General features: G+C 44.5%; 1 protein-coding gene across 1 annotated transcript in view; it reads left to right on the forward strand.

Moving 5' to 3' along the window:
• The first annotated feature begins 325 nt into the window (after positions 1-325).
• Positions 326-25,663, forward strand: part of LOC8033349 (SEC14-like protein 1) — a 78,846-nt gene continuing 53,508 nt past the window's right edge. Inside the window, exon 1 of the mRNA XM_040209913.2 lies at positions 326-797. Coding sequence (XP_040065847.1) covers positions 735-797 — 63 coding nt within the window. The 5' untranslated portion in view covers positions 326-734. The remainder of the gene's footprint in view (positions 798-25,663) is intronic.

Below are 25,663 nucleotides of genomic sequence, written 5' to 3' on the forward strand. Positions count from 1 at the left end.
TAATAAAGTTTAGTTGTGGAACACATGTAACAGAAAGCTTGTAATTTTCGTAATTAGTTGGTCACGTCATAGGGTTAAATAACTTTAAGGGTCACGTGCACTGATCTTTATGTAGTTTCGTTAGAACACTGTAGTTTCGTTTTTGGACAATTCTTTAAACATATTTTAGGCTCATACGCGTCGTTCAGTTGTGTGAAATATTTAAAAAAGATAAATTGAAGAGTATCGTTTTATTTCTCTTGTGTCTGCTACTTTGTACATTCCTTAGCAGTTTCTTGAAGAAACTAGTTTATCAACTGTCCGCTTCTGACGCGTCGAGTGCTAAGGCAGACTTTTTATTAATTACCGTTGTGCTGCTTGCTTGTGCATGACTGCTTGTGTGGGTTGTTAGCTCTCGGTGGTTGTGGATGGTCTCCGTATTACAGGACCTCTGAGCAAACGCATCGAAATCTCGGGCACAATGTTGGACGATATCGTCGTGAGGTGGTCCGTCACCGACTCCACTAGCGGCGTTCCCAAACAATGCGGAACTACGGCGGTGTTTTCGGGCTACGGTCTAGCAGCCTTTTAGGGCTATAATCCCCCCGCCTCCGTGTGAGTGTAGATCCCAGTGCATCTAATCAAGTCACATGCCGGATTAAGGCTCTGGATTAACGCGTCGTCGGCTGATCCTTCCTCCGCTTCCTTCGAATCTTCCGTTTTGTCCACCGCACCGACGACAAATCGGCCCCAAGATGGTTCAGAAGTACCAGTCGCCAGTGCGTGTTTACAAGTACCCCTTCGAGTTGGTGATGGCGGTAAGTTGTTTGTTTTCGGTTTTACCATATTGTTGTTAGTGGTAGGGATTACCCAACATCGTGGGGCTTACCTCGTTTTTATTTGCTTAGACCTCTTGAACCGGCGATTGAAACTTCTCATATGAGGTATGCCCCAGAGAAAGGGTAAAAACTACCATTACATTTTTTATGGGTGGTTATGGTGCACGATGTTTCCAGTCCTCTTTTTATTTTTTATTTTTTTAAAGAACTTCACGTTTCGAAGTTTTGTATGTTACTCTGGCTAGCCGAATACTTCTCATAAGAAGAGTTGAAAATTGTCTAGTGGAATCGCTAGATTTCTGAAAGGAGGGCGAATGCTTCTTACAAGGCACCGGTCAGCTGTTGTTTGTGTTAGCGGTGCAGGTCCGTAATTGTGAAATTGTTTTCTTTTTCCCCGGCTACGACGTCTCTACTCGCTGCGACGCAGCAGAGCGGGCTCGTAATGAGCAGTCCCTGGATGTGTTTTACTCGGAAGCTTAGAACGAGTGGAAAGTGGAATTAATGACCAATGGCGAACTTCCCGTCTTGTGCTCCTATTGAGAACAAAAAAGAAAAAGAAAAAAAGGGACACAAATCGAACGGGACAAACTCGTTTGCAGAGATTTGCGTCGCTTGGGTACCCCCTTGGCTTCCTACCGGACCACATTTTTCTTTTTTTTTTATTATTAATGTTTGTATTGTTATTTGGACGCTTGTTTGTCAGCCTCCACTTTCGGTTTCACTTCCGTGTCCTACGATTTCCCGACTTCGTCGCACTCGTGGTCGTTTTTCTTTTTGATTTGCGTGTTTGAAACTGGGGACATTTTCGTGGTGGCTGTGCTGCCTGCTAAAATGACGGACATACTTTATTTTCCCCTTCTTATTGACAGTGCATTGAAGCTGGTTTCGCAGGTCTACGCCACGACAGCCGTTTTGCTTGGAGTTCGGATACATTTCGTTGGAAAGCGAGATTTCAAAAGTGCCGTCTCGGGGCGTTATATTGTTTTAAAAGAAACTATGATTGGCGAATACTCGTTTCTTGTTTATTTTAATGAGCTAGCTTCCTACAATGAACTCTTGGTCTGTGGGACACTAAAACTTTTGGCTAAGGTGCCTGAGTAGGGATTTTTCGCATTCTCGAGGGCAAGAGAAAAGGAGTGATTATAAAAGAGATAAAGCTAATAAACAGGTATTTCAACTAAAAAAAAGATATAGTTAGAGTAGGTATTAGAAATAGCACCCTAAGGGAGATGAAATTTATACTTGAATTTAAAATTTTCCTTACATAAAAATTGTGACCAAGAAAATTAATTTACCAGTCATGAACAAAGCGTAAGACATAAATCAAAGCATACATCAAAATTAACCAGGCATAAATCAATGAGAACACAAATATTTTTAAGCCTAGTTAGACATGAAACAAGGGGAGTAAGAATGGTGACGCTGGTGACAATGTTCAGTAAATACTATGGCAAGAAGACCCGCATTGCAATGCAGTTTCTCATTATTTCTGGCTTTTTTGTTTGTGCATTTGGAGTGCATTCCAGCGCCATTTCTTTATATGTCGTATACTTTTTACAGGAAAAGAACTATGTCTTGAAATTTCACACGGTAAAACTGACTTGCTCAGTGCACATTTGGAGAAAATTTGAGATTTCAATGTGCATGTGCCAATTTTTCCGGTTTCTATTACAGCATGGTATCATCCTATATTGAAGTGTTTGGGCGGGTGGGAACAACTCCCAAGAAGTAGAGACGAGATGCACCACTTGAAGGATCTAGTTTGCATTGTCACAATACCCAGCACCTCTTTAGTTAGCACAATAATTTTAAATGTGTTTCCTCAACAATATTTTGATTCCTTTGTCTAATTTGAAGTACAATGAGCAGGTGCAAGGTTTAGCTCACTCCTCAAACTGTTTCACTATTAAAAATTCATTTTTTCAGTAGTGAGGGTAAAATGCTTAGCCTCTGCCTAACATTGTGCTGCGATCAAAAATATGCAGCGGATATTGATGTTTTCAACTTGCGTTTTGTTGCATTAGGTTGTTTCTGACTAATCTTTTTGTTGTGCATCATTACCAAGGCATCAGCTGTTCGTGAGCATGTAAAGTAAACTGATGACCGAATTAATGCCTCTTGCATATTGTTTTTACTTTACTAGTGGTGCGAGGGCTGTGGGTCTGATCAAAATGTGCTTTCTTGATCTTAGCCCACATGGTGGAGGGAGATGCAGTAAGGTTCCAACTTAACTGCTCTTTTGAAGTTGTGAGGGACTCGACGGTGCCATGTCATGGGTCTTGCATGGGCTCACTGAACAATGCAAGCCACCAAAAGCTGGAAGGCCTTTTCACGATTTCACTTTCAGTTTCTACTGAAGAATTTCAGAATGGCGTATCACAGCATGAATTTGAGAGCTCTGAAATTGGGACATCATGCAGAGAAGTGGGGCAGAAATAATTATAAATGCGTGAATCTGTCATTATTAAACCTTCACAGGAACCAGTGTTACAGGTTCAACCGGCAGTTGGCGCATTGAGGGAAACACTAGGCTAATTTTTTTGTGTTTTTGTTTAGTAAGGTTTTTGGATCCCCTCTTTTAAGCTCTAGAAGGAGCTAACTACTCTTTAAGGGAGTAGCGACCCTGACTCGACCTTTGCAAGAAAGAGGCATACAATATAATGAGAGAATTTGATGTTCCAGCATGGCATTCCCCTAATACATTTCTTTAATATGGGGTATGTCATCTGGTTGGGCCGAACACCAATACACGCTTAAATTATTGCTTCCATAAGTTCAATCATGGTAACAGTGGGGGTTAAAAAGTCAAGACAATTTTTAAAATGTTTGTGGTACGACTATCACTAGTAATTATAACAGTAATAATCAGCGTCAAATGTACTTGGATATAAGGTCTGTTTTTCTCCTTGGAAGCGAGGTGAATAGATTGTAATTATATTTGAGGTACTGGTATTTCTTTGTATGTTTTCTAACATATTTAGTGTTTAATATTGTTGCTCATATTACTTAGCAATGTGAATTTAAGTTTCTCGAGGGGGGGGGGGGGGGGGGTATAATGTCTCGCTCTATCCGCCACCTCTGTTTTCATTCACAGTTGGATGGATGGATGTTGCTTTGTAGCGGGCGGTAGCTTGTGCCACCTAGCCTAAGTCGAAGAAAGACAAACATTTGATTCCTCCCGCCCTTCTAAGCCAATTCTCTCTCCTTAACTATCCCCAGGTAGTGTGGGTTATCACCAGAATGACCTTTGGGGGATTTTTAATAATCACTATTTCGGCCTCCGACTTCAAGGAATGGGAAGATATTCGAGAGATAGTTGAAAACAGAGAACTGGAACAAGTGTGATTGTGGCGTTCGGGGACTCGACACATAGTTCGTTGGAGATACTTCCAGTGGCTCGCTTTATTGTATCTATGGATTATCTAGCATCATATTTGTTAAAATATGCAAAATGTAACGCTAATATAACGACACATTCCAATCTTAGAAAGGTAGCAGGAATGCATTCCTTTCGAACCACTGGAACTTGTAATGGGAACATGCTCCAAGATTGAGAAGGAACGAGCTTTCGTTCCTGTTTCGGAGATACGTGGACAACACTGGCATGCAACAAACTGGGTACTGTTAATGATAACAGGCCGTGTGGCCATGCACACGAAAATTTGTTTTCACATAAAATATGGTTTTACATAGCACTGTCTTGGCTCCTAGGGAAGTCTAACGTGACTGCAAGGAACACATTTTCCCATGTCATGCCATGACTCGTTTATGGGGCACTTAGTAAACCATATTTGTGCTTAACCGAACGGCTGCAGCCAGTTGCAAACGTTGCTGAGAGTTTTCTGAAATTTGTTCAGTCAACCTATCCAAGAGGGTGATTCCATTTATTTTGCATCAATGTATTTGATCGTGTGAATCAGTTTGTATGAGCCACTGTAATTTTCCAGAGGGACATATCTTCTTCTTTTCCAGCACGCATGGATATCACCTGGGATACATGTTAAAACAATACATAATTCTGACTTATTTGAGAGGGATAATTTACCCAAAAAGACAGCATTTAAAGTTGTGGCATTTATTTTTGACAAGACAATGGTATCACATAAAAGTTATGGTTGCCTTCCTTTAGAATAAATAAGCTTACTTACAAAAAAAAAGCTTTTTTTTTAATTTGTTAACTGACTTAGCTAGCTATACACTGAAGCTCCAAATGCACCACCTAATTATGTCTGTGTGGAAAACCACAGCACACGCTGTCAGAAAGCTGATTTGTGCCGTCCTCTAAAGAGAAGTTGAGTCGCCTTGTACGTTGTTGCGCAGTCGTTCGAGATAGGGCGCACAACTGTTTGGTCAGATGAGTCACAGCAGTACATGCTGCACGCGTGGACTGCATTTCGAGCCTGCGGAGCATTTTTTGTACCGGCCATAAACTTTCCAAGATGCAGCTGCCAACTCTGTTGTCACTTTATTGACATGGGTCGGCATTTCAGATTTAACTCGCCAACTCACAACCTGCTTAAATTAAAAAAATAAAATGAATAGCCCTTTTTTTTACCTTCAAACTCACAAAACTCATGAACACAACAAAGTTTTGAACTCACCAAACTATTGAATTCACGCACCCTTTACCAAACTCATGCCCTTCAAAAAAAGTCGTGATTTTTTTTTTTATGCTTACAATTTTGCTCATTGTCACCTATTTCTGAGGGTGAATGACTCGAGCGAGTGCACTCGAGGGTGAGTTTGCTGAGGTATGTTTGCCTCTGACACGCGACCCCGATAAAACAGGGTCGTCGCTGGGGGCGTTGCACAATTGGCTTGGAGACGCGGCTTTGGCCTTGCTTGACATTCCTCGAGTGTTTGGGGCTCTGCGGGGCTGGGGCATAAAACAATGATAGGGGATAAGGACCAGCCTGTCTTTTGTGAACATATCGCTTGGCCTATTTTACTGCGTTAACTCGTGTTGAAGCTTTGCTTCTTGCCAATGTCTTCAGAAGTGCCAGAAAGATTTTACTGCTTGGCTTACAGATTTCGCATACTTCGTTTGGCCTAGTGTTACTTGTGCCTGATTGAATGCAATCCAACCCACACTGACGTAACATAACCTACGATACCGTAACGTAAACCTAATGTCACATAATCTACCTTGCCCTAACCTAAACCCGACTTAATCCAAACAGCTTTGCCCTGACCTCATGTAGCCTGGCCTAACCTAAACCTTACCTAATCAAACCTTTGCTGGGGGTCCACCCGGTTCATCCCAAGATACTTATCCCAGGACACTTCATCTCAGACACTTTATACCAAAGATGTTTCATCCCATGTTCATTACATGCCACAATATTTCATACTTTAAAATTGGCTCTGCCACACTTCATCCCCGGATGCATCATCCCAGGAATGTTCATCCCGGCCACTTCATACACCAGTCATTTAATCCAACGATGTTTCATCCCTAGACGTTCCATGCCAGTGGCATGAAATACCCTGGCATTTCATACCAGAATAATTTGGGGCACCCACGAGTTACTGAGCTCGAGCAAGAAGACTATTCTTTGCGCAGCATCGAAGCCGTCGTGTTCCTGTAAAATAGGTCGCATTTCACCGGCTGCAGCACTTAAATTAACGTCATGTTGGGGTTTGCATAGGAGTCCCCACAGACAACTCCTTTCTTCCCTTTTTGTATTCTCGTCTCTCATTCATTCACTTACTTCAATCCCTATTTGCAGTGCAGCTGTAATGGTCAGATTTACTTCTTATGAAAGCTGTATACCGCAACAAACCGCAGTACTGGGAATTGATGCCACTTGAAAACCGGCCGAAATGTATCGTTCCCAGACAACATTCACCAAAAATATGAAAATTTAAAACGTTTATTTTACAATAACCTACCCATAAGAACAAAATCTTAACACAACTTCAGAGACCGAAATTCGGGCTAGTACGCTCTTCAGAGCACACAATTTGGGCTAATACACTCAAGAATCGCTGAATGCATAGCACGACCCCGCATTGAGAAAGCTGTCTGCGTCTCTGTTGTTATAGTCATCCAGGATCCGGCATAGACGCTTGTTGGAATGCTCGCACTCTTTCTTCGTGTAGCGGTGGCTCATGACCCACGTCCAGCTGGCTGGCCATCGCGCTCACACAGACTTGTTCGGAGATAAGTGCATCCAACAACTTGAATACTGTAGGATGGGACGCAGCGATAGAATTTTGAAGTACCTGGTGCCAGCTTTCAACGCTATTGTTGGTTCTGGGAAGGCTGACCTCTGTCTGGGAAGGTTCTGGGAAGGCTGACCATGTAAGTATTGGAAACCTTGGGCCCTTGGGGGGTCGACCGGCCCAGGTATTCTCAAAGTAGTCTAGGGAGTCTTGGTGCTGTTCCGTGCGTCCAAACAAGTCGCAGCTGTCTTGCGAGCATACGATACCTGTCGCAGGCGTCGAAAACATCGCAGAAGCACTGTGCGATGAATTTCTTCAGGTTGAGGTGGTAGCTGGTGTCATCAATGAATCGCGTGTGCATGCCGAGCTCTTGAATTCGGCGCCAGATGCATTGCGCAAAACGAAATAAGCATCCATGCACCTCGACGTCACGAATACATTCTCGAAGAGCATTCTCTTCAGCCTTTTCCAAGTAGATCACTACTGTGTGCTCCTTTCGTGGCCTTGAAGTGGCATCGTCAATAGCCTCAAGTAGCATGCGCGTTGCTCTTTTATACGTCGCTTTGCGCTTGTTTGACAAGAGGCAGTAACCAAGGGGAAGCACCCTACCTTTGTAGAGGCCATGAACAACCCAAAGCTGGTAAAACATATCTGCTGCTATTTTAAATGCGCCGTCGCACAACCAGGTTTCGCAGGTGTTTAAGCGGCACAGGTCCGTGCAAGAGGCGAGAATTATTATTCTTTCCGAGTCAATACAGCATGTGTCCCCTTCGAGAAACACTTCAGGTGACGCTGTTTTTGCCCTACGCAGGTATTCTGGGACAATTATGTCTTTGATTTGGTGGATAACTTTAACTGCGCTATGGGCTTCGCGTCGAACTCTGTTCACTTTCCTTTGCAGTGATGACAGCTTGGGGAGCTTCGCGATAGTCGCCGATCTTGCCCCTTGTAGGCGGGCGGCCACGACGTTCCCTGAGGTGTCGTGGCAACGATTGGCTGCAGTTGTGATCTCATCTTGTAAACTCGCCGCAGCTACATTTTCTGGGCTCGGTAGGCGTCAAGTGTGGCCTTGTGTAACAGTGGTCGTCTTACCTGCCGTAACAGCTCGTCGCCGGCAACCCTCCTGGAATTTCTCGCATCTCCATGCCGTCTTCTCGTCGTTAGTCCTGTGCTTGGTGAACATGTAACCTTCGAAGCAGAGCTTCGGTGAGCCTCGACGAGAAGTCACGAAGGTAGCCATGTTCTATAAACAAACTTGATGGCAATCAGTGAGTCGGGCCGGTTGGACTGTTCGACTGATAGAAGCTTGATTCCAAGTGCCGGACGGTCTTACGTGGCACGGGTGACAATCTAACAAAGGCGAAGTGCATATGTCCGCCTTGCGCGTGAAAAACCGATTTTATAACCTTCTAGGCAGGAGACTATGTGGTATAAAATATCCAGGTATGAAATATCTTTGGCAGAAAGCGTCTTGGGATAGAACGTTTCTGGGATAAAGTGTCCGGGATGAACTGAGTGGCCCTTGAATTGGCCGACCCTTATGGACTTTTATGGCATCAAATGTCGTGGTATGGATTGTCCATGGGATGAACTGCCTTGGGGTGAAACATCCTGGGATGAAATGACTTTGGTATGATGTGTCTGGGATGAACTGTCCTGGGATGAAGTGACGGGATGAGGTGTGGTAGCGCCCTTTGCTGACTTATACCCTATAACCTAAATCTATATCTAGCTTAAACTAAACCTGAATTAACAAAACCTTAGTGCATAACTTGGCGTACTGTAGTTATAGTAATACAATTAATAATGAGGACAATATTGCTAGATTTTGAAATAAAGAAAAAAAAATAATCGGTGGCCGAGCGGGCTAGCGCACACCAGCTTGTAGCACGCGGAGTGAAAGCTCGCGCTGCAGAACCCAGGATCCTTGGCTCAATCCCCACCCCTGCCCGTTTCGATCTGGATGAGCATCGTACCGGCATGCGGTCGTGTATCACTACTGCGTGGTGCACGTGAAAGACTCCAGGCTAGCAGTTGTACCGCACTGGCTAAGTTGCTCGTCTACAGCTAGGAGACTCGTCGGCCGTTGAGGTAGACCAAGTTTTAGGCTGTATAAACATACGCACGCCCCCATTTTTTTTATTGAAATACTCTGAAAAAAAAAAAAAAAATTACCAGAGCATTGACCCACAATGTTACCTATAACCTGACTTAGCCTGACCTACGCTAACTTAGCTTAATGTTAGTTTATGCATACACTATTACACTTTGTTTGCAAATGCCTGAGATATGAATGGATGATACGAAACTTGGCAGTTTTTCTGTTTTTCTCACTCTAGCATGATCGCGTTCAAAACGGCAGAATCCCCTTTTCAGAATAACTGCTGAATGACCAAAAAAAAAACAAAAAACAACAACAAGTACTCCAAAAGCAATAAAAAAAAGTCAGTTTTTATCTAAAGGAATTTATGATGATAATACTAAAATCCCGTGAATGACAGTATCCATAGCCAACTCGTCGGGGAGGAGGCGGGGGTGATGTTTTTAGTTTTTTTTTGGCGGATCCCCCAAAGGTCTTCCTTGCGATTATCTTCATGACCTGGTGATAATTAGAAAAGCGCTATGGTCGGAAAGGGGAAATCAGTTTTTTTTTAAATTGTTTTTAGGCTAGCTGGCGCAAGCTACTGCCCGTTACAAAGGGTACATCCGTTATCATCCATCCATCCATCCAAAACTGTTGTTCTTTTTTTTTTTTCTGTTGTTATTCTTCCTTTGCCTTGGGTATTATCTTCAGTAATGACAGTAACTCGAACAAAAAAGCCGAGAGATGTCAAGGCTCGACTCTGCCTGTGAGGTTGGCCATAAAGGCATTTGTTATTGATGGCTATAAAGCTGTACAATTTGCCGGTAATATTTTATTGCAAAAATAAACGACGTTATGCCGAACGCTTAGTCTCCTCTTAAAAGTAGCGCTAACGGCACGAACCAGAAACCAAAGTTTTAGAACTAATAGTTGTCTTATTAAAGAGCGATTTTCTGGAAATTTCAATTTAAATCTCGGTTGTCGGTGACTGGTGCCATTTGTTTCAATTACATCCTCGCTCCATCTAGTGGAGAACTCCGTCAACCGCCATTTTCTCGTATAAATTTTCAGAAAATAACTTAGAGAAAAAAAAATACATATTTGTGTATCCCAGTTTATAGATAAGCACCATATTCTTACTAATGCTGAATTCGGCTTCCGGAAATATCGATCTACAGAACTTTTATTCTTTCTTTATTCTTTATTCAGGGAACTCCTGCAGCGCCTAGAAGGCATTATTGCAGGGGGCGAATAATAACGAAAAGAACATATCAACATTTGCAGCACAAACTATACATTCCTGTAAAGCGTTCCGGTCCTTGACCGTCCTCACAAAAAACGAATTTTTGCAGAGCTCCGTCCTAGTACAGTATTCGCGTATCTTGTGCACATGATCATTACGTTTGGAAAAATAATTTGGTTTTAAGAGGTATGATGAGCTATTAATACCAGTAGCTTCATGATAAATGTTGTATAAAAATTTCAACCGTAAATTTTTTCGCCGAAGATCCAATGACGCCCATCCTAGTGATTGTTTCATGTTAGTTACACTAGAAAAACGGTCGTACTTGCCCAGGACGAAGCGTGCGGCACGATTTTGTATTTTTTCCAAGCCATCAATGCGATTTTTTTTGGAAGGGTCCCACACAGTGCATGCGTAATCTAGAAGTGGCCTTACATAGGCAATATATGCTAGTTCTTTTATTTTTTGTGTAGCGTTTTTTAGGTTTCTTTGGACAAAGCCCAGTGCGCGACCCGCCCTCATAATGACATCATCAATTTGCGAATCCCACGTGCAGTCGGATGACAAAATGACTCCGAGGTATTTTACTTTACTCTCATTCGTTACTAGCTCATTGCTTAAATAATACTGTGTATCAAATTTATTTTTTTTTACGTGTGAAGCTAACATGAACACATTTCTTTACGTTAAGTTGCATCCCCCATTCACCGCACCATTGTTCTATTCGATCTAGGTCAGCCTGCAGTTGTCCGGAACCCTCCCCGTTCTTTATACGCGTATACACAGCGCAATCAGCAAATAATCTCAGCTGGGAAGTTACATTGACATGAATATCATTGATAAATGTTAAGAATAACAATGGCCCCAGAACCGACCCCTGTGGTACACCAGACGTAACTTCAACAAAATGAGACGCCTCGCCGTTTAAAATTACACATTGCTGACGCGAACTCAGGTATGACTGAATCCATTTTAGTGTGGTAATATCTATGCTCAAACAATTCAATTTGTGAAGTAAGAACGAGTGCGACACTGTGTCAAACGCTTTCCTATAATCAAGAAAAACACAATCAGTCTGTTCACCCTTATCTACGGACATGACAAGATCATGATAGAGCTCGGTTAGTTGCGTGACACAAGAATAACCTCTCCTAAATCCATGTTGTGAATCTATGAAAAAATTATGGTAACTAAGATGTTGCATTATCTGGCTGTACAAAATGTGCTCAAGTAGTTTGCAACAAATTGATGTTAAAGAAATCGGCCTGTAATTTGTAACATCTTTTTTGGGTCCCTTCTTGTGTATTGGTATTACATGAGCTTTGATTGCTTGCACTAAAAGAATTCATTCTATGAAGTTTTTGAGAAAAAGAAATTGGCTCTTATCACTTCTGTAGATTTCACAAGGGTGCTTGTTTATTTAAGTCACAATTTACCAGTGTAAAAGCTCGATATCTGAGGGAATTCAAAGTTGGGCACTTCTGTTGCTTAGGTCGTATGTATTTGGATCGTCGCAAACAATTTGTTAATCTTAATTGTTTTGCGTCTACAACAGGGGCACCACAAGGAAGTATTTTAGCGCCCTTGATGTTTAATAGTTACACTAATGGTATTGGAAACATAAATCCACTTACCAAAATCATGTGTGCGCGGATGACACAAGCCCGACGATACTGGCGGCGATTTTATCAACTGCGCAAACGTGACCGGAACAGCATTGCAAAACCTGTACTTCACATAATGCTCTTCAAATCAATACGAGTTGTAAACGTCGAAGTATCAATACGAGTAATACTAAGGCAATCATCTTTCGGCCTAAAAACTAAAGCGTTTCTACAACAAGGAGCATTAATTGTCTTAAAGGCAAATGATAGATATTGTAGGTATTTTTAGGAATCTAGGCGTTATTTTTAATCAGTACCTATCTTGGGACAATCATGTTAATTACTTACGCACTAAATTTCCAAGGGTCACTGGACTAATCTCTCGTAATCGTTTTATTTCACCCACAAATGTTAAACTTTTAGTATGCGAGACTATTTTTTGCGCACCTGAACTACCACCGTTTAGTACACCAGCCCAAACAAATCAATTGAGAATGCTTCCTACGACTGGAGCAGCCACGGTTTGTTTATAAAATATACTTCCTGTTTACAGCATGTGCAAGTATACGGTCGCGATCAGTTTTAAGTTAAAAAATTAGAGAAATGGGGATAGCTTAGTAAACCTTGCGGAGCTAAAAAAAACAGGTTACTTCCTACCCATCTCGTTCTGCGGAACATTATGCTGTGCCACTGTGTCATAATAATTATCAAATGCAATCACTCAAGTTCACACTACTGTATTCAACGCTTTAATAAAAAAACAAACAAAAAAACGGGAATTTTTTGTTACATTTTAGCATTTACGAAATCAACTAAAGTGGGATAAAACAAATAAATCGATTTATGAGACCTGTGTAATTTTTTTATTTTTTTTATTTTGTTATGTTGGTTTTCACGTTGTTATTTTTTTACGCTGTTGATTTGTTTTGAGTTCCATGTGTGAAACTGCATGGGATCAGGGGCTCCGTCAAGCTGTTAATGCAGCTTTTTCTCATTGTCTCCGCATTCGTATTTTGAAATGGGGAAGTTCCTTCTTATGTTTCTTCTTCTTCTTATCCTTATTGTTATTATTTTTATTATAATTATTATTACTGTTGATCACTTTTTAATAATCTAACGGTTGGTTCCAAAACTTCGGCATCCGGTTCCGACTGCGAGCGCTACATTTAGGCGGAAAATTAGCATTCGATGAATCGTAGTTTATTTATGCGAAAAAAAAAAAAAAAATATATATATATATATATTTTTTTTTTGGGGGGGGGGGGGGTGCGAACATTTTGTATACTTCGCATTTGCGACTGAGAAACCGTTCCTTTTACGCCGTCTGGAAGCAGCCTGAGCCGGCTGGTACAGTTAGCAGCACTTATCACCTCGCCGGTATCAGCGGAAGAAGGCTCCGAAATATCGCGGCCGACTGGCGGTTGGTGGCATGTTTCCATCACGTCTTTTAGCGACGAGGGTCGTCTGCGAACTGCAAACGAAGAGGAGACCAACATGTGCCTCCGTCCACTAGAACACGGTGCCGCCGGGTCAGTCTTCATGCGGAGCGGAAGTTCGTCTGCTTCTTGCATAGGGGTTGCGATGATGCCAGAACGACAAACTCTTATTGGCTGATTGAAAAAAAAAAAAAATAAATAAATAAAAAATAGTGGGTAGACCTTAAGGCATTTATTAAAGTCTAGCCACCATCTTTTCCGTCAAAGCCAATCGGAGCTCGACGTCGTTCTGACGTCACAGCAACTCCTGCGCAAGAAGCAGACGACTTGCTCTCCGCATTGCCTCTTCCTGTTCCGTCGAGTCTCGGTGGCGGCGCTTCGGGCGCACTTCCGGTCTGGGAGTGTGGGCGGAAGTCGCCATGCGGGACGGGCATTCCTGTCACCTGTGTTGTTTCGGAAGAAACCCGGCCAAAAACTGCCTTTTCGTAAAAACACCGCGACTTGGGGCTGCACTAAAAGAGCCGTGCAAGGTGTGAAGATAAGTTATGGTGTTTTCCGCCGCGCTGGGTTCGTGCGAGAACGTGAATAGCTGCCGCGGAAAGGTAAAACCAGATACCGTCGGACCACGAATGCTTGTGCGGGAAGCGCTTCGGGATGAACTCGCGGATACTTGTGGTCGTCAGATTTGTTCGTTTTGTTTTAACACGAACGCGGGAAAACCGTCAAGTTGTCCGGGTTACCCGCGGACCACGTTCAGTGCGTCTTCGCGTTCAAACGGCCGTCGGATCGTTCAAACAACTCGTCTGCTTTTTCAAACTCGTCTGCTCTTTCAAACTCGTCTGCTTATTCACGCTGTCGTCTGCTCGTTCAAAGGAAAGCGACCCGTAGACCAGACCTTGATCCGGTAATTGGGATAAAAACCCCAGGCCTCAAAGCTCGGCGTTAGATACAAGAATATCATATGTTGATCATTGTTGCCCGTTGTCATCACCGACCTGTTATGTCTGATTCACTTGCTCCGATTCTGCTTGCGATTTTCAATATCGACGTCGGGCATATAGCAGCTAGCGTCCACGCTTTTGCAGCCCGAGCGACGTCGCGACTGAAAATTGCGAGAAGAATCTCATCATGTGAATCGCGCTTTACTGTAGCGTCCACTCTGCGTCTTTTACTCTGAATGAATCGTCGCACGTCGCGTTATTTATAGGGCTGGGAAGTAGATCGATTAACCCAGTGGTTCTCAAAGGGGGGTCCGCGAAGGCCTGCTTCATCAGTCGAGCCCGGGAAGAAAAGTTGTCTTTTCTTCAGAATGAGAAGAAACGGTCAAACTTTCGAATGAGTTTTCCCGCGTGTATATTAATGAGAGACGTCTGCTTCAGAATATCAGAGCCTGCCATTCGTTGGGAAGTATAGGAGACAAATGAAGCGGCGCCATTGGCCAAAAGCGGGCTGGGCGTGTCCCAGGGCGTCTTCAGAAATTCGAATGTGACCAACCAGAAGCCGGAAATAATACCCTGGCGGTGGTCGCAAGAAACAAACCTGATAACTGCATTGGAGTAACTCTCGATGGCTGAAAATATGGTACACGTGATGTTTCAATCACACTCATCTGAAATGATGGTGGAAGAGTGCGACTAGCGGAAAGATCGACATAATCTTTACGCCGAGCGCCGGGAATCTGCCGTCAGAGCGGTCACACTCTGTCCGCGCAAAACAGAGTTGAGCGGCGCATTCGTTTTTTACATCTTTCTGCATGATCGTGATCAAAACAACACGTGCACCCTATTTTCAACCACGAAGAGTTACTACACTTCACTCTTACGCACTTATTAAAACCATATACGAACAGTGACCTTCGATGATCGATCGGCTCAGAACTGTTTCTCGCTACCACCGCTAGGGGATTCTTTTCGGCTTCTGGTTGGTCAAGAGAGCATGCCAAGTCCTCTTTCCGAGTCTGCCGCACGCCCTGGCTCTGCCCGCGGCTCCCATTGACCAAACTCTCTACATATACGGCTCTGCAGAATATCCCTTTGTTCTATTCATTTATTAAATCATTATCATAATTAACCTATACCCTTCCCCTCACCATAAACGGGGTCCTCCACCATCTGTGTCAATCCACAAGGGGTCCGCGAAAGATCAATGGTTGAGAACTACTGGATTAACCTACCGATTAATCGATGAATGCTTTAATCCCGATGACAATTTTTAACCGGTTAATCAATCGGTAAAATTTTGACGAACCAGAAAAGTGAAAATGAAACTTTCACCACGCAGACGTGGACGAGTACACTTGTATGAAGGGCAAATTGTAGGTCAACTTTTACAATAAAGGTAACTGTAAGGGCGATATATTTGTAACTGTGCAGATATTTGTTTATATATTTGTTCAGAGGGTTACACATGTTCCCGGCCACTTCAACGTCGTAGGAGTGTCTGTTTAGCGCAGCCGAGACTACTGTGAACAATGAAAGGAGGTCGCCCTTTCCAGAGGATATCAACGAACATCTTTGTCTCATGCAGCAAACGTCATATTTTGTGAAAGGTCTCTGATACAGTTCTTAACTACACATCGAGATTAATTCACAATCCAAGTTGTATATTGCACCGTTTATCACATACTGAGCAAAATAAGAAAAAAAGTATTTTGTAATATTTGGCATAGAAATAAACGAGACCGATTAATCGATTGAAGGGTGGCGATGAATCGGGTTAAAATTTTTCATCGACGCGCGAAGTTTCGCGGTGTGAGGAGCCTCGTTAATTTCGCCCAGGCCATGAAACCAGTCAGGCATTGCTAGAAAGACTTAGTAGAACAATGCCAACTCGCAAAAAGAGCACGGGGTCTGCCACCGACGCCGACAACATCACACTCCAATGGTTTGTTAGGCGGAACGCGGCGCTCCTTGCCCCCACCCCATCGCGCATGCGCGGCGCGCGGTGGCGTGCCGCTAGGGGCGCACCGGTTTGATTGTAAACATAAGTATGCCAGCATTAAAAAAACAATGTTATAAATTTTTTTAGCAATGTCTGCCATTTGGGATGGTGCCTCCCGACAATTGCCACCTCGGGAAGCAAGACCAGGGGAGAAAGTGTAGGGATGACTATAGGTGTTTATTTGAAGAAAGGTTCGAGTTTGCCGACTCGGCCGTAGACTAAGTGCTCCTACGGCGAGGGCCAGATGGACCTGACCCACTTTACACAAATCTCGAAAGTCTGGGGCAGAAGAAGCTCTGAGACTGTAACTTGCCACAAGGTGCATGTCTGTTGCGAAAATATCGAAGTAAATATACTACCTCCATAAAATATTAGAGAGGGGAAAAAAACTTTTTTTCTCTATGGTTTATTACGGAGTTGGGCTTTGTTAGATAGAAGGTAAGAACAAAAACGTTTGTGTGGTCCATTGGGACGTTAATCATCGGACAAAACGTAACGAGAGCAAAGTCGGAAGTATTTTTCTCACTTTGGCGTTTTCATAAAGTAAAACATGCTTGGTGGGTTTTCATTCAGTCAAACCAGCACTTTTTTTTCTTTAGATTGGCACAGCAAGATTTATTTCGATATTGGACCATATGAAAATGTTAAGTAAAACGACTATGCGGCTTCGCACCTTCGTGCTAAATGCCAGTTTAACGCTAAACACCGCACGGTTGACGTTCCTATCAGAGATGTCACAACGTAAAGCAAATACATAAAACGTTTTTTCTTTGATATGAACCCCGGAGAGCAGATCCGAGCATGCGTGGTACCACCCGTGACAGTTTTTGTAGTTTTCCTCCCTTTGCTTAAAGGGGCACTGACACATCAAAATCATATATTTTTTTTATTATCCGAAACGATTGAAAACGATGCCGGGACATTACCCTCAAAATTTGAAATTTTGGAATTCAGTATTTGTGAAGTAAAAAAACTATTTCCAAATGCCGAATTCGAAGTTCCCGCGCGATCGGCGCCGGTGCCTTGACGTCAAAACATGCGGACACCTGAGAGTCCCCTTTCTTTCACCACTCTCTGCTGTTGCCATGGCCACCCAAAGCGAGGAGGAAAGGAGCGAGCGCAAACGAACGCCGGCGGACCGGTTTTGAGCGGTGTCGCCTGTTTTCCGTTGGAGGATACAAATCCAGGAGACGGCACCACAACGAACTCCCGATTTTTGGTATGTCAAAAAGAAGGGCCGTAGTGCGTTCGCAATTGCGTTAAAAAACATGTTTTAGGATTGCCGTAATTAAATGTTATAGAGATGTCGCCTACAAAGCTTCTAAATTTCCTGATTTTTGACGTCACCGATCAAAAGAAGCGAGGAGGCGAGAGGCGGGAAAATCAAACGCCAAAACTAAAAAGGCGCGCGCGCGTGCGGGAAAATATTTTTTCGCGATGCGTTTTTTTTGCGTGTCTATGGCTGCAACTTGCATCGTTTTAGACAATAAAAATAAATACGACCTTTGGGGTGTCAGTGCCCCTTTAAGAAATAAAATAACAGTATTTTCTAGGCTCTCTTTTTTTGCTTTTCTTCTCGAAACTCGCATATACTACGAAATTTGAGAATGACAAATGCATTGTGTAAATACATCCCTGTGAAAAGTTCCAGTGCACTCTGCTTATATATAGATATGTATATAGTGGTGAAGGTTTACAACTGCTTCCGTTGATATATAGGCAAAAGGAGGGAGCGCGGACACAGCAACCATGGGATGATAAAAGAATTTTAAAAATCTAATTTAATGGCGAAAAAAAGTCACAGAAATAAAGAAAGAGTAAAGTGCCGAAGAAAAGAAAAAATTGTATTGGTTTACAGGAACTATTGAGGCAAGACACAAGAACTCTAGATACGCGGAGAGTGCACTCAAAAATGACGAATTAAAAGGGGCAGGCCCCTTTCCTATTTTTATTTGTTTTATTATTTTCTTTATTCTTTTTATTTCCATTTAACAGTTTATTTTTGTAAGTTCTTGAGTTTAACTTGGCCTTTCATTCCGTCATCGTTACGAGTGCTTTCCGCGTATCTAGAGTTCTTGTGTCTAGCCTTGATTCTTCTTGTAAACTAATACTTTTTTTTTTTTTCGGAACTTGATTCTTTTTCAGGAAAATCAAACTGGATTTCTTGCTGGAAACCTGAAATCCAGTTTGCAGACAAAGTTCTGCAAACTGGATTTCAGGTATCCATCAAGTTGTCCAGTTTGATTTTCCTGCTCCATAATCCAGTTTATACTCTTTTTGTTTCTGTAGGGTCGCCATTAAATTAGATTATTTTTATCATCCCACGGCTGCTGTGTCTAAGCACCCTACTTTTGCCTATTTCTATATCGACGGGAAGCATTTTTAAACCTTCAGCACTATATATATAGACATATATGTTTATTGATTTTTTTTTTTTTTTTGTGAAACATTTTGTATGTCTGGTGTGTTGTGGGCGAGTGCCGGAAGCTCGGTTTGTATTAGAGATCGCCAGATACAGCTCCAAAAATGAGGTCCTCTCCTCCTCTGATGTTTTGTCGCCCCGGAACCCTTCCAACGCTAGTATTTGTCAAAACGAAAGACAAAGACGAACCCATTTTGTGAATGCAAACGAACTGCCGCTTTACTCACGCGCAACTAGCCCCCTTCAAAAGACTGCCCTCTGTTGGCAGCTGTGAAATCCCTGCACAATGGCGGACTGAAACCGCAACGTCACGGCACACTTTGTGCGTTTACTCGGATTAAAAGGCAAAGACACACCCACAGAAAAAAAATGTGATGCGTGCAGTGACGTTGCACTTTTAACGCTGTTTCATTGGCTCGTTGGATCCCAGCGTTGTCTTTGCGCCAACTTCCCGTTTTCTTACGGAACGACCCGCACGTTTCACGACGTCGGTTGCTCCGCCATTGTGCAGGGGTTCTGACCATCTAGGAATGGACACGCGTTCGAAGCGTGAGCGCGTGTTTGCGAAGCTCGGACTATTATAATATTGTATTATATTATGATATCATTATTATACGAGCTTCGTCCACCAGACGGCAATAAAAACCAGTAGATGATTTTTTTTTTTTTTATCCTGACAGTTGGCCGTTTGGTTATTCGGTCCCTAGACCCGTTTCTATGACCAAAGGATTATCCGGAAGGAAAGCTACCTGGGGCCCTAAATTCGTCAAGCACAAAGTTGGGGGCCGAATTGTTCTCGGAGCACGCCGATTGGACTCGCGCGACGATGATGACAGGGCGCTTTTGTCGCCATAGTCCAATCGGCGCCCTCCACGAACTCTCGGCTCCAACTTTGTGTGTGGACGAGTTTATGGCCCCCGATGACGCCGCACCATCTGTTCCAGGGACTACGTCACCCATTCGAAGTGGAAATTCTGTCGCTCAGTCTTCCTTTTTTTTTTTTTTTGTGTGTGTGTGTGTGTGTTTATTTTGTTTTTGTTCGTATTAGCGGCGAGATGTTTTGGTGGCGCCCTCCTATGGTTCCCCCTTGTGACGTCATTACCTTGCAAACAAGAAGTTCGATGGTGTTTGTAAATAGCATGGTGGAAGCTTGAAATCATTGCACTCTCAAAGGAACACTGCCAACACCGTCAAAATTAAAGTTCTTTCATTCCTCTTATTTCTGTCGATGATAAATCCTTTTCTGACGACCTAGCGTTCGGCCAATCGTGGAAGGCCGACCACAGCAACACTTTCGGTCGCGCACGTCGCCAATTGCAAGAGACTGCTGCCTGTTGCCATCTTTATTATTTCCTGTATTATATTCACCATTCTTGACATCGTTATGCACCCCTCTCCCTGGTGCAATACCCCGGGAACAAATAAAACGATATATTTATCGAGCTTGCTAAAATAAGCCTGTTTACGGTGACCAACTGGAGCATCGCTCCACTAACAAGCTCTAACGCTACGAAAACGACAACAAGAAACGACGGTTGGGGAGCATGTTTTTCTTCAGAAACCCTTATGTACGCTTCTTAGCGGCCGTCCAAACTGGATTAGAGAAGCGAGTCGCCGAGTTTACGACCCCGTTTGCTCCTCGCTCGGTGAAAGCATCGCGAATTTGCGAGCTCAACCTTTCGAGTCTTCTGCTTAGAAATTCCGGGAAGGGGGGTTCGGGCAGTGCGCAGGCACGTAGAAGATTGTCTCCCCGCGTCCCTGCCCCGTCAACCTTTCAAGTGCGCGGCGACCGTCCCGGCTTTTTGGCTTTGGGGCTCCGCCCTCATGCATTTTGTAGCGACGTGAAAGGTCGCCTACTACTGCTACGCTGCCTTCAAATCTATACTCGGTCTCGCCAAAACCGTGCAGTAGAGCCGAAGCTGCAGGGGAGAGAACGTGTGCCGGCCTGTTCAAGAGGAGGGAAAGGAGGAACGGGGAAGAAGGGCTGGGATTCCCCCTTTCCCTCCTCTTGAAAAGGTCGGGATGCACTCTCCCCTGTAGCTTTGGCTCTACTGCACGGTTTAAGTGAGACGCAGTATAAGCTGACAGTGAGCTGGAAGCCGCGTGGTCGTTGGACCGGGCGGCCTACGTCGATATTTTGGCGAGAGATTACGCTTCGCCTGTGACCCACATGCTGAGAGTGAGGTCAGGTGACGAGAGGGAGGCGGTCGATTGGATTCGGCGAGCACGTGGCTTCTACTGCGCTGCAGCTAGGAGTACATTAAGTTTTATCTTATTTTTTTATTTTTTTTATTTCTGCTACTAGATAGAGCGCGGCGTTATGTCAACCCTAAGAACAGCACCGCTGCGGCGCTGTATCGCTAATGTAAAGTGTTGGACAAAGACGAGAGTGTTTAAGACGAGCTACTAGATACCTGATTCAGAAAGTATTTGGAGTACTGACTACTCGAGTTACTTTACCTGCAAAATGTTTTGAGTAGAGTCAAATACTCGGAAATGTAACTTAATTACTTTCCAAGATACTTCCACATTCCGTAAGCGGAGTCGCATGAGAAGAAAAACTTTCGCCCTTTTTGGTGTCCTGTTTTTATTTATTTATTTTTTTGCCATTTTGGGTTTGCATTTTTGGTCCTTGCTTGTTTGCTGCTTAGCGTCCTGCCGTTTTCGCCACAAGTTTGAAATCAGTCCAGTTTTGCGCCAAGGTGTACCGATGTCCTGCTACTCTATCTTAATTACATTTCTCATTTCTTGTACACCTTATCTTTAACACACTTTTGAACGTCCGAAGGAATTATCTCTCTCGAATACACTTTCGAACGTTTGAAAGAATGTGTCGCCGGCATATTTTACGACAATATATTCCCGTAAAATATCGCAGCGAGAAATTCTTTCAAACGTTCAAGAGTGTATTTGAGATAATGTGTACAAGAAGTGAGAAATATAATTAACATTAGAGTAGCGAATACTCTCGATCAAATCTTTTTGCAAGATACCAGATTACTACCGAAAGTAACTGAAATACAGTATCTTGACCGAAGTACTTGAGATGGGCACAAGTCTGTAGTAATATACCGTAAATTCAGCGTTGCGTCAGCAAGGTCACGGCTGTTTTGCGGCGCTGACATAGGTGGCGCGCGGGTTCGAATCCCCACCGAGGTGCCCGCAATCTGACGGAGGCTTTCTTCCGAGCTTTCGGTTGCACGTCGGAAGATCCCGTGGTCGAAATGAATCCTCAGTCCTCCGTCTGGTGCGTGCCAGATGCCCTTCCTTGGTAGTGCACGTAAAACTCCAAATTTCACTTCGATGTCCGCCGCTGAGGCGCAGCGCTGTGCTGTTGTGTGAACATGCCTTGAAGTGATACTACAACGAAATTTCGCAGCTTATTTTTGGTCCGTACGTGTTCAAAGGAGCAGTATCACATCGAACATACCAATATCTTGTTAAAAAAGTCACGAAAATGAATTTTAAAACGATTAGCAAAGAGCACCTGGTGGATGTCGCTAACGCCTCGTTTGTAATGCCCGTCTAGGGACCTTGACAGGTAGGGACGGTAACTGTCTTGGCCCCGGCCACCCCGAGTGAAGAGGGGAAGGAGGAACTTCGTATCCTCGAGAATCTCTTGTGTGTTCCAGAAGTCGCTATTGCCCCTCTACAAGGTTATAGAAGATTAACCCGTCTCTCAAGATTCATACAAAAGCAGTCGCTTCGGTGGTTGGAACGACTAGGCCCTCCTCTCGACATCAACATCGCCGCAGCTTTGCTCGTCCCGAGACGAATTACGTCACGATTGCGTCGGATGTCACGTGCTCTCCACTGGCTGCTCTCCGAGAACGGGTATATTTCAATTTCGTTGAAATATCTCTTTAAAGATGAATGGTGCTTTTTCTTCTTTCTTTTTCTATCGAAATGTTATTTTCATTGACACGAGGCGCACTTAATACGTTCACCCCTAACCTGACATTGCAGTGGGACCCACGAGTTCCCCGGACCAATCCGCCACCACCCTTTCATCACGTGACCTCGGTCTCTGCGCGGTAGATATGGCCGGGTCCGTGATCACGGGGCGAAAGCATAGACGCGTGCGCAGTTCAACGAGCGTAGCGACTCGCGGCGCGCTATGTGTAGTTCCGTCGAAAGCAGGTGTTCTAGGAGCGAATTGGTTGGGCGAATGAACCCCATCATCTCGGCAGCAGCGGTTTCCCCCAGGTGTTCTGCTAAAGTTGTTTTGTCCCGTCGCTCAGCTACATGTAACGGGAGTAAATAGAAAGCCACATGTAGGGATCGGAGGCCTACATGTCGCTTTTCTTTTTACCTCTGTAACTTGCCAGCGCCCTCCAATTTGTTGAGCACATGTAATAATGTGGGGTAGCTGATGAGCCCGTGTGATGTCGTATTAACTGAGCATTCAGTGCCAAAACTTTGTTTTTTTTTCCTTTTACCAAGCGTGTAAAACAGTGCAGGGTTTACTCTAAACAAGTTTGTCTCTTCGTAATAAACTGTGAGGCCCGTTCACACCCTTGCGACCTCTACCACCTATCCGGTAACAGTGGAACACTTGGCGGTCTCGTAAATTTACTATTTGTTTCTCGCATCATTCTTTCTCAACTTGAAAAAAAAAAAAAAAAAAAAGAAGTAATAAAAAAAATGTTTTCAGTCTTTCCCCTCTGGTGGAGAAGGGAGACCAGCGGCCTGCCGCAAGTCGTCAAGCCGGTTCGGAAAGGTTGCCGCCGTCGCTCATAGATGGCGGTAGCTATCTTAAGTGTTGTGTCGTCAGAGTGGCCAAGGGCTGTAACATATCACCGGGAGATCGCGGAGCCGGCCGAAGTCGTGCGCTCTATGACAACACGTAGTGCGTCGTCTGCCCCGCGGCCGATATGGCGACATCGGCAACCGTCGGTTTCGGGCGCGAACTCGCTGCTCTTTGAACGGGGCGACAACGCCGCGAGGCGGCTAAGGTACCCTCTGGTATCTCGCACGAGGCGAGCTGCTGCTAGATTTACTACCTCACCTTGTCTAAGGCGATGGCTGAATCATGTGGGTGGGACGAGGCAATTCCTGCTTGCCTTTTTAACCCCCGACTGATCACGACGACCAGACTCGACGGGGGCGCCGGCTTCACGGATAAATAAATATCGCTTTGAAGGCGGCATACTATACTTCGTTTCAGCTTCGGTCCGAGCGCGCCCGATGTTATGAGCCGAATGGCCAATCAAACAACGAAAGAGGCACAACGTCATGGCGTGCTCTCTGCAGTTGATAGGACGAGCTGGTATTCGCAGTCTCTCACTCTCTATGCATACTCCTCCGCCGGCTTGTCCTATCAAGCGCAAGGAGCACGCCATGACGCTGCGCTTTTTGCGCTGTTTGATTGGCCCTTCGACTCATAACATCGGCCGCGCTCGGACCGAAGCTGAAACAAAGTATAGTTGGCAGGGAAGCAGGCAGGGTCCGGTGAGGCAGCACGGCGGTGTGGCATCACTCGAGTATTTCACGCAGCGTATCGCATCGATGCTGGTGTGACTGCAGCATTTTTACGCCGCCGCGAAGAAGCGCGTACACCACGACGATTTTGCGACATTCCTCGTGGAATGGGTGAGCAGTGAACGAACGAAGGGAAGGCATCGGCGTAGTTAGAGGGAGCTTGCGCAGGTCTCGACGGGACGCGATCTTCCAAGCGAAGTAAGACTTTCACATCATCAAACAAAAACTACCACGAAGAAGCGCTCGCATCGCATCGCCCCGATTTAGCAACGCGTCTTGTCTCAATGGCGAACCCTCGACGGAGGAAGAGAAGCGATCGGCACCGCTTTCGTCGGTCTCGTTCGACGAGGCTTAGCACGCCGACGGTCCCCGTCGTCGCGCACAAAAGCGGATACCGGCACAGCTCTGCTACGTAAACCCGGGTCACTTCGAGAGGATCGGCGTCCCTCGGCGAGAACGACGTTGAAAGCAGCGCGTGCCATGTTGGGACGTCAGTGACGCCAAACAATAAGTGAAGCGATTGGCTTGCGGGGCTGGAGGAGTGAATCCAATGTGGCCCACTGCGCTTTGACTTTCTTCGCCGAGCCTTCGGTGTTGCGTTCTGGCCTAAGGTAGCCACCATACCTGAGGTAATCCATGACCTCCGATATCCCCAAACGTGCGACTTCGGGATCTCGGAACCCGTGGGTAACCTGTACTGGTGAGCGTACTTCCCGTATAGTGGCGCTGCCGTCGGAGGCCGATGCCCTCACGACATTCCATCGAAGCTTCATACCAACAACCAGGCAGTTTTTGATTATTGTTTAATTAAGTTTAAAATATGTTTTCTCGCACTTTCCAATGAAATATTGATTAACGAAAAAACAGTCAGAGTGCAGGCGAGCTGGTGCAAGTTGAACATGATTGTAAACTTGAGACTGGGGCATAGAAGAGAACCTTCTGTTGTGTTCTCTTCTATGCCGCAGTCTCAGGTTTACAATCATGTTCGAAATATTGATGTTAATGAGGTTTCTACTGCCACCTACGTCATGTTGGTAGCCTCATGACCGCCGTTGGTTTGTCGAATATGAAACTGCTTTTTGCTCCACGAGATGGCACTAAATTCTGAAAATAATCGGTGTGTTTTTATTTCTTTTTTCCTTCGACCTCAGGCAACGTGAATCAGGAATAAATGAACACTCTTTCCTTTCAAGCGTGGCATATAGTGCGATCACGGTGCAGCGTTTGATAACATTTGCTACAGTTCAAGGGACTTTGCTCCAGGCGCTGTTGTACCGTTCGTTGTATACAGGTCGAGCGAGAGTGGGGACAAAACCCGTGAGTGTAATATCCACTTGAAATCTTTCAGTCGGAGTGGCCTTATCTCGAAGAACAGTGCGAGTGCGCTCTGTGAACAATAGAGATAGGAAACCTCGTTTGAGTACATCTAGGAACGCGAGAGATTGTCCGAAATGTGTGGCCTGTTGAAACT

Source organism: Ixodes scapularis, unplaced genomic scaffold (genome assembly GCF_016920785.2).
Source record: "Ixodes scapularis isolate PalLabHiFi unplaced genomic scaffold, ASM1692078v2 PGA_scaffold6__148_contigs__length_123643588, whole genome shotgun sequence".
Taxonomy (NCBI): Eukaryota; Metazoa; Arthropoda; class Arachnida; order Ixodida; family Ixodidae; genus Ixodes; species Ixodes scapularis.